Source organism: Protopterus annectens, chromosome 17.part0 (assembly GCF_019279795.1).
Source record: "Protopterus annectens isolate FY-2018-M chromosome 17.part0, PAN1.0, whole genome shotgun sequence".
Classification (NCBI taxonomy): domain Eukaryota; kingdom Metazoa; phylum Chordata; order Ceratodontiformes; family Protopteridae; genus Protopterus; species Protopterus annectens.
In genome coordinates this window covers 801,293,946-801,316,919 of record NC_056751.1, presented here as the reverse complement: position 1 = coordinate 801,316,919, position 22,974 = coordinate 801,293,946, and the positions used below count along the sequence as shown (strand labels likewise).

The 22,974-nt window shown below is 38.5% G+C and overlaps 1 protein-coding gene across 1 annotated transcript in view; it reads left to right on the top strand.

The window, feature by feature from the left end:
• LOC122791526 (extracellular calcium-sensing receptor-like) overlaps nt 1-22,974 on the top strand; it is a 198,556-nt gene that overhangs the window by 43,550 nt on the left and 132,032 nt on the right. The window contains exon 2 of the mRNA XM_044059268.1: nt 3,508-4,344. Coding sequence (XP_043915203.1) covers nt 3,508-4,344 — 837 coding nt within the window. The remainder of the gene's footprint in view (nt 1-3,507; nt 4,345-22,974) is intronic.

Here is a 22,974-nt window from a genome sequence, read left to right as displayed (position 1 = left end):
CACACACACACTTTGAGATAAGAGTTATATAAAACCAAAAAGACACTCCTGGGGAAGGCTGGCACAGGTTCTCCAGCTGTGCCCTTTTTACCCAGACTATACAATAGTACCACTTGCCACCACCCACTAATATTTATCAGCAACTCAAAGGCCGTTATGAAAGTGTGTCCAATTATACTGTGCAATATTATTATCCAAATGGTAAGTGTGACTGAACAGCAAGGCTATTGGAGTGGCTTTGTACAATATCACTAAATACATGCAATGTACTCTTAGAGCTTAAATTATCTCTATACAAAACAGACACAGTTGAAAGGTTTAAAAATATTTAATAATAAATAATAAAAACACAAGACAATACTTCTTACTACACAGTGCTAGTCAAGAGTTCAGGGATCACAGAGAAATACTTAAAATAATACAGTGGAAAAGTTTTAACATCACAGAAAAAGAAAATAGTCTAATCTTCCTATTTCCTAGCTATATCTAAGAGAAACACTAAAGTCTAAGATCCTACTTACATGCAGACACAGGCAGAGTGGTGAGTTGTATGTTCTCAAGACAAATGATCAATACTTTGATTTTTTTTCTGTTCTTAAAGTGATAACACAGTACCACTGATTCATTTCAGATTACATCATTTCTTTCTGGTTCCTGAGCTAACAGAAACTCAGAGGCTAATAGTCCTTTTGATCTTGCAGCTGGTCAGGAAGCCAGAGCAATAAAAGAAATGATATATGTAAATTCTAGTCATTAACTCTGGCCTCAAAACAATAGGCAGAATGCCTCCCTCTAGACATCTCGGCTCCGAGTTTTAGATCAAAGAATTTCACAGCGCTTAACTTATCAGCTTTGCTACAGCAGAGTGCACTGTTGTTACATTTTTGCAGTTCCACATCTAACAACATTTTCTTCCATTTAAGAGAACAAGCCTGTGGCTTATATTAATATTTACAAATGACAGAATTATCAACAAAATTCTATCTGGCTAGGTTGTCAGCCTTCACCTGTTTACACATCTCCCCCTGGAGAACTCAAGCTAGTTTTTCAAGTGACCCTTGAGAAACGTTGCTTGAGAGGGTTAGGTGTATCTGAGTATACCTTACCCCATTTCCTGTCTTGAGAACCCAGTTGCATTGGCATTGTTAATCCCAGTGCAATGCTGTACTGACATATCATATGTTTGCAACCCTAGGCTCCATCTTAGCAACTTGGCATTTTGTTGGCTGACTCTGTTTAACCATGTTAGGGATTGTGATCTGTCATTACAGTGAATTTTCTTCCATACAGATAAGGTTGAAGTTTCTGCAGTGCCCACACTATGACTAGGCATTCCTTTTCTACAGCTGCATAGCATTCCTTCCTGGGTTGGAGCCTGCAAGTGAGATAAACCACTGAGTGTTCTTCTTCCTCTGAAGAAATCTGGCTAAGTACAGCCCCCACCCATAGTTCGAAGCATCCACCTGCACAACAAATTATTTGCTGTAATCTGGACTGGCGAACACAGGGGGTCATCCCAAAGCTTCTTTAAGCTTCTGGAATGCTTGCTCACATGCTAGGGTCCACACTGCCTTATTTGGCCTATTTTTCCTTGTCAGGTCTGTGAGGGGAGCAGCTATGGTACTATAACTGAGGACAAACTTTCTGTAGTACCCTGCTGTCCTTAAGAATGCCCTCATCTGCTTTTTGGTAACAGGTGCAGGGCATGTCTGAATGGCTTTCACTTTGGCAGGTTCTGGCCTAATCTTACCACTCCCCAATCTATGTCCCAGGTAGGAGACCTCTGCCATACCCACCTGACGTTTTTGCTGGGTTTAATGGTCAACCCTGCCCTCTGTAGTCTGCCCAGCACCTCCCAGACATGTTGAAGGTGCTCTTGCTTGGATTATCTGTAGATGGCAATATCATCTAGGTAAGCAAGGGCAAACCCTCCTGCTCCTGCTAGGATATGTTCTACCAGCCTCTAGAAAGTTGCTGGGGCATTTTTCATCCCAACTTGAAAAGGCCTTCTTGGGTCAAAAGTTTGAAGTTTTTATTCTGTCATGGTCCTTCAACTTTCAGCATCTTTGAATATTATATTACATCTTGTCTTAACACCTTCAGACTATTCCGGTTTTACAGGGACTTTGTTTAACTGTTTTTTCTCTTATTTGTGAGACAACTCACAGAGGGTGGGTTTAGGGGCATATTGCTCTAGTAACTATATTATTGAGTGTTGGGTATCACATGGCTTGATCTTGGCACTGGTGTTATTTTCATTATATATGCTGCCTTCAAAGAGGTCATTTGAGGGAGAGGTATTTTTATCAATAATACTATTCAGCTTTATCTCTGCTTTTTTCTGGAGTCTGAACTTTACTGCTTGATGACATTGACAGTTGCTTGAATTAAAATTATTCATTGGATAAAAGAGAGTTTTTATAAGCCTAGCTTGATAAAGACTGAAGAATATCTGATACATCCTTAAGGTTTCCTCTCCTCCCCTACACATAATATGCAGCATGAATAAATCAGAATTTGCTTCCCAAGTCCATCACTGTTCAAATGGTTCTGAGTGACACACTGACTCTGAAGGACTAAGTGTTGACTGCTGTTATGATACCTCATTTTCATCTAAAAAGTATCTGCCAGATCTATAACTTTTTAAAACAACTTTATTAAACATGATATTTTTGAAAAGTAACATATGTGCAGATACAGCAATAGAAAATAAAATAAACCATAATAAAATTTCCTTTATTTTCAGGCAGTATATTCTATTATCAGCTATAGTTGCAATGATCCATGTAATCGTACTGTCTCAGATGGTATACTTCACACCCTTTTCCTTGGGTTTTCATTTGCACCATTATGTCTTCCTAAGGCAATTTCAAACTAGGGCTCCGACAAACGAGTGTTACTTTTTAACAAAATTACTTTTTGTATTTTTGATTCTTTGAGGAAACTCTCTATTTCTTTGCTACAATAATATTATTCTGTTGATACCTCCATGTGTTTTTATTCTTGCAATTTGACACATTAGACATTGTGGTATGTGATTATAAATCAAAAATTAAACTATCAAAACAGACATTTGGGGAGAATGAACCCTCTAATGCCATTGCTAACATCAACAACAGTACAGAAAATAATATTTTAGGAATGTATAATTAGTATCTATATTTAAATGAATGCTGTTTCTGACTAGTTTGCAGCCATGATCAACTACTGATGTTTGATAGCATTGCAGTCTTTCATCAGTTAAATTATCGAAGTCATGACTACAGCGGATGTTTGAAGATATAGCAGTACGATTTTTGTATTTTTATTGAGAATGTATGAGCTTTGACCTATATAAGGTGACAGTCACTGATGATTTGTTTACTTCTCAGCCACAAAATGGCTTGCAGATACTACTAATACATGGGTGTTTTTCTTTATTTATTACTGTGCACCAAAGCATATTTTTTTTTGCAATAACATAACATAAATGATACAAAGTAACAAGATGTGCTTCGTTTTTTGCAGGTCAGCTATGGGTTTTCATACTATCTAATGAGTGACAAGCTGCAGTTTCCTTCATTCTTCAGGACAGTTCCAAGTGATGACTTCCAGGCATATGGTACTTCAAAACTGCTGAAACACTTTGGTTGGACCTGGGTTGGAATTGTTGGAACAGACAACTTTCATTTTCATGCAGCTACGCAACACCTAAACACTGATATCATCAGGACAGGGGGCTGTGTTGATTTTTTAGAAATTATACCCATGAATAACTTTGAGAAGAAAATTATTGACATTCTTCATATAATTAAACAATCAACTGTCAAGGTAATAGTGGTTTATACCAGAGCATTGCATGCAATTGCACTAATGGAAGAGGTTGTAAAACAAAATGTTACTGGAAGGTTCTGGGTTGGTATAACAAGCTGGTCAATTTCTGCAGAAATATCAAAGGAGGTGAAGGAAACATTAAATGGCTCCATAGCATTTCAGCTCCACAGAGGAGAAATACCAGGTTTAAAACAGTTCCTTTACAGCACACATCCTTCAACATCTCCTGATGACATTTTTGTTAAACTTTTTTGGGAAGAAGCCTTTGGATGCAAATGGATGCATTCTGGAAATCAGTCATCAGTTAGTGTGGAAAATACTGGATCAGTCAAAGTTTGTACTGGCACTGAGAGGTTAGAGGAAGTTGACACAGCTATTTTTGATGTAAATAATTTCAGATTTACTTATTGCATGTATAATGCAGTCTATGCAGTTGCCAATGCATTACATAATATGCTTTCTTGCAAACATGGAGAAGGACCATTTTTAAATGGAGAATGTATAGACAGACATAACTTTAAACCATGGCAGGTAAGGGAAGAGCATGTACTTTTACAACAAAGCTGTCATTGCTGATCCAAAATATATACAATTAAGTCTTGTTTAGCTTAAAACAATCAGTTGAATCACCAAATTCTGCGAATTATTTCCTATTTAATTTATTGCTGCTAACTTGAAATGTCTTATCAAACTTTTCCCGCAGCTTTATTAGCTATGGTAATACTTTCCTGAACTGTAATTTGGTTGCAGTTTCTAAATACATTGTACTTACAGTAAAATGCTGAAATCTCAGTCTTAGCCTATGTCATCATGTGGATATGTTTGTGAAAAGCAAGTAACTAAACAGCAGTCCCACAGAATTTTAAGTATACACGTTTTATCATGTTTTCCTTATTTATTTTTACATTTTCCCAATAAAACTTTTGTTTAAGTAAACTTGTTATAACTATTATAAACACAAACTTCCTACCAATCTCTTTTGTTAACTCATTAAACCTCTCTCTAGGATCACACTAGATGCCAAATACTACCTGTTCATTTGTACATTAAGAATTCTAAAACTTGGCTTCATGCAAACTGTTGTAATATATCTCAAATATTACATGAGGGGAAATGCAACTGCACAAAGTAAGACTTGACCACTTCTCTAGTGCAGCTAATCATATATTAAATGCTGTTCATGTACCATTTGTATGACCAGAATGTTCACAACTGTCTAAATATCTCAACAACCAAGCAACACAGACAAAGTTACTTATCCTGTTATGAAAACTTATAGTCATATATACAAAATGCCTTTCACAGTGGGTACAACCTGAGATATTCAAAACTGTTTGCAAAATATTACACAAAATGAACATTTGCTGTGTTCTTTGTGACTTAAAAAATCTATCCTAGAATTTAATGTGACCAAGTTTAAAGATTAGTGTGTGCAGAACAGTTTGTCATTGGCATATCTTTTGTAAACTTATGATTCTAGAGACATGTACATTTTTGAACCATGAGGATGAAGCTAGATTTTTTTAAAAAACTCATAATGCAAATTTAGATTACAAACTTCTGGAGCTTCATTGGAGAGAATGAGCTAAACATTATTATTATTATTATTATTTAATTTTTATTTTTTATCACCATCAATTCATGGTTGAAGTAAGTTTAATATTCAGATTATTATAGTTCCTGTAGTTCAAAAACAAATTGAATGTTTCAGATTTGTATAGCGATTGTATAATGACCTTTTTCATATTCTCATATCACTTAATAATTAGGAAAGTCTAACAGCCATCACTTTTGATATGCAGTATTCTTCCATTTTTTTTTTGGGGGGGGGCATTTCTCTACTAAGGCAGAAGTTTGGATGAGAATGGGAGATATCTTTCAAATGATTAAGACTGTTTCTTTGGTTTTATTAGCCAAAGTGGGTACTCCAGACATGAAGTTTTTGCATTGCATTTAGCACTTTGAAGTAGCCACTGTTGCCTACTGTGTCATTTATTTCAGTAATCCATAGTACATTCAGAGAAAGGGAATAATCTGTTTAGATTAAGCCCTGGGGATTCAATGAACTCTGTGTAGGCCTGGTGTGAAGCCTACATGGAGTTTAAATGTGTGCATGGTGAGCAGCAGCTCTCATTGCATATTCATGCTGCACACCACATTTAAACATAAACAAGCACAGTGTCATGGCCAGCAACAGTTTTGCTGGCCAGGAAACCATGTAAAGCAACATGGACAGCACCAGACATGTAAATCTGTTTACCCATGGGCAAACTAGGTCAGTGTGTTTGCACGCTATGCCAGAAAGATTACTAGTGTTATGCATAAGGCAATGTATATAGTTTCAGCAAATTATATGAAAGTGTATACAGTGCAGACTTTTGTGGAACCTGCATCAGGCATACTGAACAAAAGTTGTATAAATGATCTATACAGTACATAGAATGCCATTAAAAATAAACAGTCAGATAAGTGTGTGTATTGAATAATTACACACAGATGAACTGCAGGAATAAACACAGGAAAATAATACCACCAGTAATCCCATGTCTTTGACATAACACCTGTAATTGTGAGTGATCATAGATAGTTCTGCACAAACACACTTGTACAACTATTATGAGTTGTCAGCAATCTATGAGAGGAATCAAGCATGCCGTTCTGACACTGTAACATCTGCTGGAGGTGTTAGGAGGGACAATGCTTTAGCTGTATGTGAGATTATGATGAATCCAGGTTAGTTGACAGATGTGCATGGCATATATACGGCACACTCCACACTGTCATGATTGAAACTCATGCCATCAATGTTGAGAATCAGCTATGTATGCATTGTATGCATCATCTGAATAGATATCACACACACATCTGGTATAACACCTTGATGGGGATTCCGCACCATCAGACAGTAATGTTTATGCAACAGAAAGAATACATAGGTATGGCCAACATGATGTGTTGGAGCTCACTGTGGCAAAGGTGGTACATTTGAGTTATGCATCGCTGGAAGATGTATAAGGAGGTACATGAAGAAGGGTGCATTGTACTCAGTTACAGGTGTGATGAAGGCTGTGAACTATGGAAGTATTACAGCTTTTGATGTAGATGTCCTGCACATACTCAAGAGTTGTGTAACATACAAGGGAGTAGTCACCACTGTGGCCACATGTTAGTGGACATTCCGCATACCATCTACCTCAGTACACAGGTCACATACTACTTGGTCTGCTCATAGGGGTGTGATGTATACATTATCACTGGGTAGTGTGTTTGCTGTCATAAAAAATCCCCCCATGTTTTTGTTTCATGTCATGTGTCTTCATAACTGTGGCAGTAATCTTTGGTGTGTGTTGATGCTGTCTGTTTTATACTAATATCACATTTTTATTCAATGATTGTCCACAAACTGCAGTCCTCTAGTCAGCTGTTTGGACACAGGATGTGTGTGTGTCATTTTTGATGTTTGTGACAGGAAAGAGCTTAGCACTCAACCCTGAGGTATGGACATGATCACTGGACTCTAGACATAGATCACTTCACACACCTCAACATATTTGTAGGCCACATATGTGGTCCAGTGGTCTACCCACTTGGTGATATGGGTGTTTATGGCCACTTGTGATAGTGTTGCAGTTATACTTCAGTATGGATTTGTGTAAAATCAATTGGCCTGCTTAGGTTCCGCAGGATGATACTGTTGTTATCATGCATGCTCTTGTTAACCTTCTTGAGGACATATAACACATGTAATAGACATGGATGTAGCATGAGCAAATCACATACATCTTTCAATACAGCCGGGATAGTACCAGTGTACATTTAGAAAAGGTACATAATGACATGTTGCTCTACCTCACATACAAGGAGAGTCAGGATGTGTCTATACATGCATGTATCAGGTGCTACCCCCCACCCCCGGTTTACTATTAAAATGACATAAATTCTTTAAAATTCTGATTAAATTGTCAAGAGAAATGAACAAATCCAAAATGTAAACTGTGCATATGGCCAAATTATATTAGAAAACATTGGAAATTCGATATTAACTCCGAATGCTGAAAATAATGTCCCTAAAAATGCCACCATATGTGTATCATACTTCAATATGTGTATTCTTCATTTTTTCATAATATGTACACAAAAATACATTTCAATGTTTCAAAGTGACTACCAACTTCCTCACTGTGCAATAATGCAACATAAAGAGCCATACAGATGGCAATCTTTACCAAAGAAAACCAGCACACTGATGCTGCAACAGAATGAAACAGCTGTGCATTATATTACACTTAGTTAACTTTAAATGACTGTAACGCTATAACAACTGTAGTGGATCACTCAGAATGAGCTTTGCCATGGCACAAGTGTAAAAAATCCTCTTGGTGTAAACTGCTCCCATTTAAACTTAACTTATTGCATACTTACTTGTTAAATGTTTATAAGCTTATGCTGCTGAATAATTTAATCCACACAAACACTTTTGCTTACCATTGCCCAAATTCCCACTATACATACAGATCAGGAAAGCATGCAGATGCACTTGCAGACCATTGAAATTATCGTGTTTATATTTCCATGTTCTTAAAGGTGAATGCACTTCACATTTTGAATTAAAAACTACTTGACCATTTTACTGAGAATTACAACACTTTTGAGCATGTAACTTTCACATATCTCATGTACAGAGTAAGTATGTTCATCATAGGTTCATAGGTGTGTATTAAGCTAATGGCCCTGGGGCCTTTACAAGCCTAGTCATAGGATTGCCCTGACATTGTGCCACCCAACCTTAGTTCCCAGTGCCTCTGTCGAGTAGAGCCACTGGAGTTATCCCCGGGGTGAAATTTCATAGTAAACCATCCCCCCCCCCCATGTCAGATGGATGCATGTTGATGTACACCCTTCTGTGGGAACATATTCCTTCTGGAGGCTGTGTTGAAGTATGGATCCAATCGTGTCTCATAGGTCCATATTCTGAGTCATGCTATAAGCAGTCTGTGATGTTGTCACAGCCCATTGATTCTCTGTTATTAGTCATACAGAATGCACAGATGTGCTGCCCTCCTTAGCATAGAAAATGATTAAGGCTTGTATGTATGCTTTGGCTAATGGGCAGTGGTGACGGAGACGACATGAGAAAAACAGTCAACTAGCAGATTGTCTATGCATTTCTGTTGGGTATATCTGGTGGCATCCACATGCACATCTGTGCTTAGTTGTGTATTCCACATAACATTTGAATTGTATTGGAATACATGATTTGTGAAAAGACCTACACATACAGCCATGGTCATTCATCACATTCCACATACTAGTACTATACACTCAGTCATACAACTGTAACAATGTCATGTATTTACATCAAATGCACAACATATGCCTATATGTGTTTCATGGGCAAACTGTGTTTGAACAGCCTGATGCCATATCAGAACACATTACAGATCATTTGTTTGTTGCTTATGCAGAACATTTCCTTTCATAAGTGATAATAGTTACACAATGGTGCTGCTGACTCCCTCAATAATCCTTGGTCCTAGTAACACAACTGCTCATACAATGAATTCCCCAAGGTTACAATTGCATCAAAACATGTGATAAATTTGCATATCACATATTAACAAAATGTGTATGAGACAAGACTTATGTAACCATGTACTAATAATAATATTAATTTATATTGATGTGTGTCACAGAGCGTTTAATGATGGTATATAGACACTTGCACATCTATGCCATGCTGCAGTTGTCACTGTGATGGTGGACTGTGTTGACAGTTGATCTCCACCACTACAACACATGTTCTAATACACCAACAACATACATACACATGTATCATTCCATGTCCCTCATGTCACTCAACAAGTGCCGTTATAACTCTGTCATAGTTCATGCTGGGGTGAATTAAATGAAATATACCTCTCTGGACTATATGAAGAGAAACATGTTTAAACTCTCACATTATTTGTCCCATTCAGGTATGACCCTAGCCCTAAACAGCATTCTGCATTCACCCAGGACACAATCACCCACTCAGGTATAATTGAAGAACTTGGCCAGCTGGTGATTAACCCTTACATCACTAGATGGTTAGCCAGTTGGCTCACTGACAACACATACTGTCAAAGTTTGTGACTCAACCTCTACCAGTAGAGCTGTCACCAGTAGCATACCACAAGGATCTTTGCTGAGCCATTTACTGTTTGGAATCTATTTCTTGGACATTCAGGCTAAAGTAGATGGCCTTTGGCTTACCAGGTTTGTTGATGATTGCAAATTGGATGCAATCATTGATTCCCCCAATGATGTTAACATATTACAGGAGGGGCTAACACAGACAAATCATTGGTGCCAAAGCCACACACTCTAAAACTGAATGCAAAAAAGTGCCATTATTATTGGCTTTTCCAAAGTGAAATTCCCAGCTAATTACAGTATTGACAATACCTCCTAAGCTCAAATCCAGTGATGTGAGACCTGGGAATACAGGTAGATAGCAATCTGAACTTTGACCATGAAGTTTCCACAGTGGTAAGGAAAGCTTTCTACTTTGTGCACCTCATAAGTCAGGACATCACATCCAAGTCTGAGGATGTTATAGCACCACTGTACTTAACCCTCATCAAATTACTAATAGAGTACAATGCTCCCTTTTGCATATACCTCACGTAACACCTGCAACAGCTACCACAGTGGTTTCTCAGCAAGAAAATACAGGGCCTGCAAAACCATGCCATAACGTACATGGATAGAGTGAAAGCACTGTCACAGTACTCTGCATCATATACGTTGCTGAGAGGTGACTTGTGCCTGGCCTGATGGAAATGCTGCACTTATTTTCATGTAAGTGATAATATGCTGACTTCAGTGTTTAAACCACTACTCAACATACAGGCAACCCAAAAGAAAATACGCTGTATTCAAGGTTTAAACTAACATATTGGCAGCCCGTTGAAAACCCTGCTCCTGCTATCAGTTGCATCTTTGCTGCCGTTCCAATCTGTGAAATCCCCTAACCTGGCTGGATTACAGTTACCGTGACACTAACAGCATACTGGAGTTACATTGTTAACAAATATAGATATGTTAATGTCAGCTTGTCTAAACATCTGAATCTTGCTGCATCCCTAGGGTTGAGTTACATTTTACATGCCTTCACAGGATAGCTGTGCTTAAGGGTTTTGTTTACAGCTGCTTTTACAGCTGCATCATACTGTCTAGTATCATTGCATAGTAGTTAGAATCTCAACTAATATGGATTTGCCTGCAAATGTCATGATTTACTTTGTGTAAGTAGTTGCCATAATGTTAACACATCTTATAACACTGCTTAGGTGGATATTGTGCATAGAGTACTGTAACCACTTCTGCTGACCCTCTCTGCTGTTCTCATGCTCTGTTAGATGCTATCCTACCCTAAACCACCACACTGTCACTCACTCTCTCACCTACCAACATCTCTATTTCCTCTACCTGCCTTGCTCCACTCACTCCTCCTACACGCACCTCTCGCACTCTCTCTCACTCCCATTACAATCCTTATGATATCTACCCTTATGTCTCCCTGCCTACATCTTTAACCCTACAGCTCATGTAGATAATAATTACCTTACTTTCTGCTTTCATTTCAGCTCACACATTGTAAATTTTTTCAAGCCCCGCTCTTCCAAGAAGACGCTCAACAGTGTTTCCACCCCCACCCAGGACCGAGGATTCTACTGTTTTGCTTCTCCCAGTAAAGAAAAAAAACAGCTATTTGCACCAACACAAGTGCATATAAACAAGCTTTAGTAGCCATGTCATCAATTAAGAGTATAGCATATGCTAACTCACTTTGAGCACTTCCATCTAACATGCACACTTGCAGGGACCCCGGATTCCCTCTCTTGCCCACCTGTTCCACCTATATTTTACCTCTAGGTGGCAGCAGAACTCCACAACTCTCCTACTATCAGCCAGCGAACCCACCCAACTCCTACTCTACTCTGCTTTTTCCACAATCAGTCAGGCAGCTCCTCTCCCTAATCTAGCAGTTCAATGTCTAGGCCATAACCAGTCACGCTTAAACTACTGTGCAGGGCTCATAAAGCCTGAAAGTCTACATCTTCTGCTAAAATTTGAAAGCATCTACACACAATTGACAAAGCCTAATAACTACACTGGTACAAGCATCCATTGATAGTTTTTCCTCACCTCTGCTGGGCTCTACCCACTCCGTTCACCTTGCGGGGTCACTCTGCTCCCCTACCCTGCCCCCATTTCCCATACGCCCCCACTATGTGGACATTTATCCACCCTCAACCCCTCCCACATCTCCTACCACCCAATCACACAAAATCCCACCCATCACACACACACCAATTCTATACAACCCACCCAACCTTAACAATGCCTCCTACCTCATTACACCTACTAATACTAACAACCCAACTTATCTCCCTCTCCTGTCTTATTTTACTTACACAACTCCCCAACCCCCACTATACCCCACATTATCATTCCACAGCCACTTGCATACCTTCTTCCACACCATCCTATAGTTCCATAGCACCTGACCTCCACTCCCCTAACCTAACCATACTATTCAAGCACAAAATCCTACCCATCTCACACTCTTTTAACTCACCCTTTCATGCTCATCATAATAAACTCTCCCCCTTCCACTGCAGACACTTTCCATCCATAATAAACAGCCTTCATCTAATTTTTCACCAACTTTCCCTCTCACACTCTGGCAACATCCATCCCAATCCAGAATCCATCTCCACCACACAAACCACAAAATCCCCTCCCACACACCCTCAAACTCTCAAATCTATTCACCTTACTGCATTCAATGCCCAGAGTCTTCAAAACAAAATCACAAACCTCCCACAGTCACTCTGATATACTAGCCATCTGAAAGACCTGGCTAAAACCCTCCATATAAGACAATGAGAGTCTTCCACCTGGCTACCTATTTATTGATTCAGAATAAGAGACTTAACAAGAAAGGTGGTGGAGCAGCTATAATCTACCCGCCAACCCTTACAGTTACCCCATACTCCAATCCTATCCCAAATGTCGCCAATGCTGAAATAACTATAGCTCTACTAAAAATCAATAATCACAAGTCCATATGTATAGTCACCCTCTATTTGCCACCAGGCAATAACATCCCAGTACTAGAAGACATCCTCTCCTGGCTTTCTTTCAACATTAAAAATTAAACATACGTCCTTGAAGACATGAACTTCAACTGGGCCAGTATAAACTCTCAAACCCCAACTCAGACAGTCAACTTCTTTCACTTCTCCCAACAAATAAACTATCCCACCAGACCTAACAAAGATGGGCCCTCTGGCACCATCATTGACTGGATCTTAACATCCCATCCCAATCTAGTTTCAAATGCTGGAATCCTTCCAGACCATTTCAGTGATCACCTACCAGCCTTCGCCATTCGTCACTCATCCCCTGTTCATATGCAACACTACTATATACAAACTCGCAGCCTCTCCCACTTCAACCCTCAAACCTTTTCTGAATGCATAAAACTGACTGAACCCCCCCCCCTAAGAACCATGCCCCTCAACACTGCCACTACTTACTTCAATGAAACCTTTTTAAATCTACTCAACAACCATGCTCCTCTAAGAACCAAGCACATCAAAGCTAAAACCACCCCCGGCTATCAAAACAAACTAAACTAATCCTGTTCTAAAGAGATAGAAAATGGAAACAATTCAAAAGCAACAAAAACCCTAACACCCCTACTTGAGCTCAAACAACTCAGAAACACCATAAAAAACTAATAACTAGTGACTGAAAAGCACACTACTCCAAACTTCAATCCAAACACCCAACCAACCTGAGAAAATTCTGGGACTCAATCTCCTCTATCCTTTTCCCTGGAAATAAAGGCAATCCCTGTCCCAACACTAACCTTACTGACCTTGACACTGTCAGCCTTTTCATCATTTTCTTTGTGGACTGTATAGCTAAACTATCCTCCTCCTTCCCCAACCCCAACCTCACCAACCCACCACATTCCTCTGACTACAATGCCTCTCCCCCCACTTTCAGCCTAAAACCCATCTCCACAGGTACAATAAAAAAACTACTTCTCTAAAAGCCTTGCCGCAATGCACCAGATAATCTACCATCAACCTTCCTCAAAATAGCTGCTGAAAACATTGTCCTCCCCATCTCCATCCTTATAAATTGGTCTATCCGTGAAGCCTATGTCCCTGCAATCTGGTGACATGCATACATCATCCCTCTCCATAGGGCAGCAAAAACACTGACACCACCAATTTCAGACCAATTGCCATCCTTTCCCCACTTTCCAAAAATCATGGAAAAATTATCCATTCACAACTAATGCCATACGTAACTCACAACAATCTTCTCTCCCACACTCAGCATGGTTCCCCCCTGGCCATAGTACCATGACTGCCCTTCTGTCCTTTCTCGAGACCATTAACCAAGCATGCAACTCTGGCAAACTTGTATCAACCCTGTTCCTCGATCTGTACAAAGCTTTTGACACCATCTCCCACCCCTTACTCCTGTCCCAACTCTCCTCGTTCAACCTGTCTCTCTCCTCCATAGCCTGATTCTCTAGCTACCTCTCAAAATGACAACAAGCAGTACAATGGAAATCCTCAACCTCTCCCTTCCTACCCACCCCCACTAGCGTGTCCCAAGGGTCTGTTCTAGGCCTCTTACTTTTCAATATCTTTATCAATAACTACCACCACATACTCCCAGATTCATCTCTTATCCAATATGCAGATGATTAAACTATAATCTGCTCAGCTAACTCCCCGTCCGACCTCCAGCAAAAAAAAAAAAACAATTAGCTTTCTCTAAAACAGAAACCTGGATTTAAAACAACCACCTGGCCCTAAATGCAAATAAAACCAAACTGATGATATTTTCCCCTTCAAGAAAATCCCCCATCGACAAAAACTCATTCGCTATACTCAGTCTCAACAACGGTTTACTATTATGTCCCCAAATTTCACAATGGTGAATCACGGTTATTCTGAAACTAAACCATGTAATACAAAATAATGAACAGAAAATAACTCAAAGTGTGGTGACTGTAAATGTTAACTTTGACATTTGTGAACAGTCACCAGACTTCTGGGAACAGCATCACTGTGCATTGCACAGTAACCAACGTGTTTGCAGGAAGACAAGCACCCCTGCAACCCCCATGTGGGGGCCTGTGCCCCCCACACCCCCTGATAATTATATATACAAACTCAGGAATCACACTACAATGAAGGAAAAGGTACATTTCCCAATCCCCACTATAGTGCGATCTGCATCACACTGTTGAAACTCACAACAAATGCTGTTTTGCATTCGCTTTTGTAGGTTTCGACATTGTGGCATTTGTTTTTTCATAGTGCAAAAACTGCTGTTTTGCACTAGTGAAAATAAACTGAAGTCGCATCTGTGAAATAATAGTAAACCCTGAACAACATCCCTATTGAAATTGTATCTAAACTAAACTGCTTGGTGTTATCATAGATAAACATCTAAAATTTGACATTTGTAGTCACATAAAATGTCAACGAATTAGCTGCAGCAAACCACTAGGAACACTGTTGCTATACTTAAAAAAGAAGTTCACAGTAGTAGAAACACTTAATTTATTAAACCAGATAAAAGCTTTTGGGATACACCCTTCCTCAGTTATCATTATCAAGCTTTAAAATACATCTCATTATATACTTTCCATTGCATAATAGCACATGACACAGCCAACCAATAAAATAATACATTCAATTATCCAACTATTAACATAAAACATTTGATAAAACATAAAATACATGAATTTATAACTTTGTAGCTAGTTTTGCACTATGAAAAAACAAATTCCACAATGTCAAAACCTGCAACAGCGAATGCAAAACAGCATTTGTTGTTGTGAGTTTCAACAGTGTGATGCAGATCGCACTATAGTGGGGATCGGGAAATGTACCTTTTCCTTCACTGTAGTGTGATCCCAGAGTTTGTATATATAATTAGCAAGGGTATGGGGGGCACAGGCCCCCACATGGGGGGGTGCAGGGGTGCTTGCCTTCCTGCAAACACGTTGTTTACTGTGCAATGCACAGTGATGCTGTTCCCAGAAGTCTGGTGACTGTTCAGAAATGTCATAGTTGACATTTACAGTCACCACACTTTGAGTTATTTTCTGTTCATTATTTTGTATACTCTGTGGCATATCGTCTACTCAGAGGTGATCTCTGCTTAACGTACAAGGCCATGTCAAATCCTGAGCTGTTGGACATGCTCCACTTAAAGAAATCCCAATCCCTCAGAGCCACACGCTCCAGGGATCTAAACCTTGTCATCACAATGAACAAAACATGCTGGAGGGATAGGTTCCTGACCCAGAGACTCCTCATACTCTGAAATAGACTGCCCATACATGTTAAGCAGAGCGCCTCATTGGCCCTCTTCAATAGGAACCTTGATGATTGGATGGGAGATAGGAAATTCACCCCGGGGATCATGTCAGTTGCCCTACTAGACAGGGTCCAGAGAAGCAAATATTGTGGGAAGAAATATCCAGGGAATTGTTATGGCTAGGCTTGCATAGGTCCTAGGGCCAATAGCCTAGTACCAACCTATGAACCTATATATATATATATATATATATATATATATATATATATATATATATATATAGATAGATAGATAAGCAACTTTAAAAACACATATTTTATAGCACTTATACTGCATTTGTTTTTCCACTAAATAAGGTTTTATAGTTACCATATTATTTGAGCCAGAAAACTTGTCAGCATCTAATCTAGTTATCCACCTATATTCTGCAATATCTAGTTTAAGGAAGGTATATAATGAGATGTATTTTAAAGCTGGATAATGATAACTGAGGAAAGGTGTATCCTGAAAGCTTTTATCTGGTTTAATAAATTAAATGTTTCTACTACAGTGAACTTCTCTTTTAAGTATAACATTCGTATTCACACCACCATAAAAAAACACCAAAAACTAGAACTTCTGTACAGACACAGCCACTACCGTACCCCCTCCACCAAAAAAAACCCTTGCTTCCTCCAACCTTCTCCTCTCTCCTATGTATGGTGCCCCCCTACTAACAAATCTCTAACTTGACTTTCAATCCAAACTCGAATCCTGCTACAATAATATTAGCAAATTTGCTACCAACTCAAGAAACTCATCCCACCATTGTCACTCTCTCCATACCCTGCAATGGCTTGAACTACCCAAATACCTAAACTTTCTCAAACTTACCAGTGTCCACAAGCTTATCTTCAAACCTTCCTTTTGGCCTTCTCTCGCTGCCACCCTAACCCCCTACATTTCTACCCGCACCCTCAGATCCAAAAACCAAAACCTCCTACAAACCTACAAACCCTCACGACCCCCTGGTCACATCCTGCTTTCCTGCTACTTATCTAAACTATGGAACTCTCTCCCTTCCTCTCTTTGCAATACTCCCAACCACATCACTTCAAATCCCTCCTATTCTCATATCTTACTTCAAAATGGGCATGCCCATGCAATTCTCCGACATAAATATACCCCTTCATAAATATACTTCGACTCCCTCACCCACTCCACCCTATTTTCACACCACCACTCTGCCTATCACCACTTTCTATTGCCTGCAAAGAACTCTGTCCTGTTGTACTACGGTTAACCTTGTTTACACCTTCTGATATCAAATACTGTAATTTATCACAACAAATTTGTATTCCAACTTTGTACATACAAAAATTGTCCGCCAATGTTTCTATTACATGTTTGTGCCCTACATGTGTTTATTATAACTATTATGCCTCTTATCTATCTCACTGTATCCTAAGCATGCTGTAATTGATCACACTGCTTTGTATATATCTATAATATATATGTGTGTTTTGTAACTTGTTATTTGTTACTGTAGCTTTTCTCCCTGGGCCTCCACTGAAAACAGGCTCTTCTAGGCCCAGTGGACTTCCCCGGTCATCAAAGTAAAATAAATAAATAAATAACTCTTCCAATTTAATGGCACAAGAGTCACTCACTCTAGGGATCTTAACCTAGCCTGTGATATTAACAGAACATCCTTGAGAGACAGCTATAGCTGATGACATTAGCACAGTCTGTTTAGAAGAAGATGGTAATATCAGTATTCTACATGGTGTGAAATGCTTCCTCTCATGTCAACCAAGGGATGAAACACACACACACAGACACACACACACACACACACACACACACACACACACACACACACACACACACACACACACACACACACACACACACACCACTTGACTGAGAACAGAGCCCCTGCCTATCTAAGTATACTGACTAAAGACCTCCATGTTTAATGCATGTGCCACAACACAAGTCTGACTTGGAGAGTGTTGAACAACACTTTATAACTGATGACATCAGTAGTGTCTGGTGAGGAGAGGCTGCTAATATCAGTGTCCCATATGCTGGTGTAAAATGCTCTCTCTAATATCAAGCAAGTGCACAAACACAAACACACACCAGTTGACTGCAGTGAAAATAGAACCTCTACCTTTCTAAGTACACTGACAAGAGGCATCTGTATTTAACACAAGCACTACAGCACAAGTCTGATTTAGAGAATGTCAGAAAACACTTTATAAATGATGACATAAACAGTGTCTCATGAGGAGAAGCTGGTAATAGCAGTGTCTCATACTAAGTACACCAGATTAATGTTTTTATTGTTTGTGAAACATGGTTAAAGAACAATGACTGTAAATCAGTTCAGTCAGGTTGTAAATGTTTTTACTGTAACAGTCTAACAAAAAATCATGTGGTGCTGTTATAATAGGGATTAAAGATAGTTATGAGACCCGTGATTATTACATGGTACATGATAACAACAATACTATAGACTGTGTAATTGTCACAATAAAGAATACCCTGGAACATATAACAATTGTTGGAGTGTATAAACCACCAAAGTAAAGTGCTGATGACCTAGAGGAATTCATACATTTCTTGCATGCAAGACAGGAGGGAAGAATAATATTAGCTGGGGACTTACATTTACCAGAAACAGACTGGAATAATATTGATTCAAAAACATTAGTAAGGAAATTATTCACAGCATATGTTCAGGAACAACAGTTGCTTCAGATTGTACAACAACCTACCAAGGAGCATAACATACTAGACATTGTGTTACTAAAGAAATTACTATTACTTCAATTCAAGTTTTACCACTGTTGGTATGCAGTGATCATGGGGTTATAAAGGTTAATGTGTTGTTAGATAATTCTGACAAACTGAAATCCAAACTAATGCACAGCAGATTAATTATAGATTATATGGGGGCAAAACAGTAACTATGTAAAACTAACTGGAGTGATTTGTTCAGTGGAAAAACTTCAGATGGAATGCAGAGAGTTTTCAAAGAGAAATTGAGTGCAAAAAAAAAAAAAAAAAAGTTTAACATCATGATCTAGGCATGCAATATCAGGGGGATATATTTCCATAAGAACAAGATACCTGATTAAGGTGAAAGACAAAAAGTGTAAGGAATGGAAGAAAGGTTAAACTACAACTTTAAAAGCTGTAATAAACAAACTGGACAAACAAATTAAACATAATGTGAGACAAGATCAAGAAAATGTTGAAGAAAATTAATACAAAGATGTTGAGCATAGTAGGAAACCTTTTGTAGATACATAAGATGTAGGAGGAGTAAGGACATACAAATTGATAAACTGTGTGTAGATTCTAAAATTTATTCTCAGACACAACAAATTACATATATATTTATAAAATGTTATGCAAAACAGTTTGGCTCCACAAAGCGGGGGCCTAGTGACATCTAGGTAACCTCAGATACTGGAATCAAATTAGATTTTTATAATGAAAAAGAATTGACAATCTGGATCAAAACAAAGCACAAGGAGAAGATGGAATTAGTAATAATGACCTGAGAACACTTCAGCAAGAATTTACAGTACCATTATATCTATTATTTCCTAGGTCATATAAATGTGGGGAGATTCCTCAAGATTGGAAGCATGTGCTTGTTAAACATGTCTTTAAGGGAAAGGGAAGTAGGACAAACCTACAGTCATATAGCCCCTTAAGTCTACATTCATGTTGTGGAAAATAATGGAAAATGTAATGTTGGATAAGTTATTTTCAGAATTGAATAGTTTGAAACTTGAAACCATATATCAGCATGCATATATTGAAAATAGATCTATTATCATCCATGATGTTCTATTATAGCAGCTATGAATAAAAAAATATGCTGTGATGTAATTTATTTAGATTTAACTTCAGCATTTGACAGGGTCATACACAAAACAATGATCAATAAATTAGAATTACTAAGTATCAATGTATTCTTGATAAGATGGGTACCTGCATGGCTTACGAATAGGACATGGCAAGTATCATACAGCAATCGGACAGGTGAAATGTGTGGTTACACTCAGGGGGTTCCACAGGGCTCTGTCCTAGCCTCTTACTTGTTTAGATTGTATCTTTCAGACCTAACCTTTTCATCTGAGGCATTCTACAGTCTATATGCAGATGATCTGAAATTGGGAAAACTAATTACATGTGTTACAGATAAGGCATGTCTGCAAAATAACTTGACCAAATTTACCATTTGGGCACAGGAGAATAATATACTGATAAATACATAAAAAGCTAAGCATATGAGATTTAGGAGACAAGAATTGAAAGGTGAATATTTAATACAGCACACAGTGATTGAAACTTTAGATTCATTTAAGGGCCCAGGTGTATGGGTAGATCCAGCTTTGAGTTTTTATAATCATGTTAACCAATTGGTTAATGATAACTATAGAACTATAGATTGTATAAAACATTTATAAAGTCTAGGAAATCAGAAATGATGACATCCTTGTTTGCTAGTCTTTAGATCCAAACTTGAGCATGGAATAACAATATGAAAACCTTATAAGAAAACAAACATGAGTAAACTGGAAAGAGTACAGCAGAAATATACCAAGGGCATCCATGAATGTGAAAATTTAAGTTATTATGAAAGACTAAAATACCCAAATTTGTACCATGTCTCTTAAGGTCTATATTATGTCCGAGAAAGATGTATTCATAAAATACGTCTTCTGGGAACAACAACCGACAAAAATCATTCAGTGAACCGCAGAAGTTTTCCCATGGTTCACAAACACTTGCCCATCAACCATCCGGAACACACAATGGACTAACTCAAATCCATCCAAGTGGGGGGCTTCACCCCCCACACCCCCAACCTCCCTAACTATATATACCAACTCCAAGATCGCAATACAGTGGGGAAAAAGGCAAGTGTAGATTGGTGGGCAAGTGTTTGCAAACCATGGGAAAGCTTCCACAATTTGCTGAAGTGATTTTCATTGGTTGTTGCTCACAGAAGACATATTTGATGAATACATCTTTTGCGGATGTAATATAGACCCGTCTCTTATAGATATCTAAGAGGAGATCTTATTCAGGTGTGTAGGGCATTTGGAGACAACTACCTCTGGGAATGTTTGGGGTTATCAAAAAGTAGTAGAGAATCATCAGACAACCCATGTAGAAGAAACTATAGGAATTAGAAGTGTGCTAATTGGTTCTCTGAGAGAGCAGCTGGTACATGGAACAGACTACCAAATTACATTAAAGCAAGTACTATTTTAGATATTTTTAAGAACAGCCTGGACATTTATTATGGGAACAAGTATTTTTGGTATATTGGCAGGATATAAGGGCATTAATGACTGTGCTTGAAATATTTGACTGCATGTAGAGAACTCAGTATTTAACAAAAGCACACTGTACAAGTATGAGTTTTACAAGGCTGCAGGACAATTTATAGTGGATGACATTATCACTGGATGTCTGAAAGAAGATATTGGGAGGCCTGTATGAAATGGATGTGTAGGCATGCCCAACTGTCAAAATATTGTTACTCCATGGAATTATAGTGATAACTGCGGGATACACAATTATGCTGCCAGACGCACAGACACCAGTTGACTGCAGTGAGATTAGAACCCTTACCTAACTAAGTACATAGACTAGAGAACTCAGTACTTAATGCAAGCATCACTGAACAAGTGTGACTTTTCCAAGGCTGCAGGTCCATTTATAGTGGATGACATCTTCAATGGATGTTTGAGAAAAGATGCTGGGAGGCCTGTCTGAAATGGATAGCTAGCCATGTACAACTGTCAAGATATTAAAGTTATGCATGTTTCTAGATTAAGGACTTTGCAGAGTCTAGCATTTGCTTTTGTGTTTCCAATGTGCAGGTATACTTTAAGAGACAGCTTTACAAACTATATGGAAACAGCTGTCCACATTACTACAACTACTGGAAAATCTGAATGTGTATTGTTATTATAAAGATGTGTGTATTTGTTATTTACTCTGTAGTGTAGGTAATATATTTGTAAACTTAGTAATGAGTGACCAGATTTGCAGTGCAAGGGGAGAGGTAACAGACATCTGCAGTGTAAATATGTGTTGTTTTCTTAAAAAGTGCTTTCACCTTGTTTGTGTTTTTACATGTACTGCCATGGCAGGAGGACTACATGGACCATAAACAAAAGTAATACACGGTAATGTCAACTTTCAATAGTGCACCACTGAGCAGTGGGTTTGTGTTATCAATGGCAAAGTGTTTTCACATGTGAGATGCACATTTCTACTGCTTTGCTTATTTGCGGGTAGTTAAGTGGTGAGCAAATACAAGCCTCATTGCTAAAATTATGTGAGTTCCGAGTACTTAGTCTATATAGCACACTTACTGCTTATCTGACTCTGTGGCATCAGGTGTAAATGCATTAACACATTTACTTTGGAGCCCAGATGATACAGAGTTCAAATCCAGGTGTATCTAATAGGTTTAAACATGTATTGATAATGCAAGGAGATAATTCTTTAGTTTACATTCACTGTGTGTTACCTTAGTGCAGCTTACATGGAAGTAACCACACCAAAAATGAAGCATTCACCATTGTTTGACATTGGTACATGATTTCATACTCTGCACAAACACAGAGGTCCAAAAGTGAAGGGCTCCACTGGTTATATTTTACTTATGTGTGTTGTGCGTGGTTCTATTTTTGACCAGATTAAAGGTATTAAACTGGGGTAGAAAGGAAATTAGAG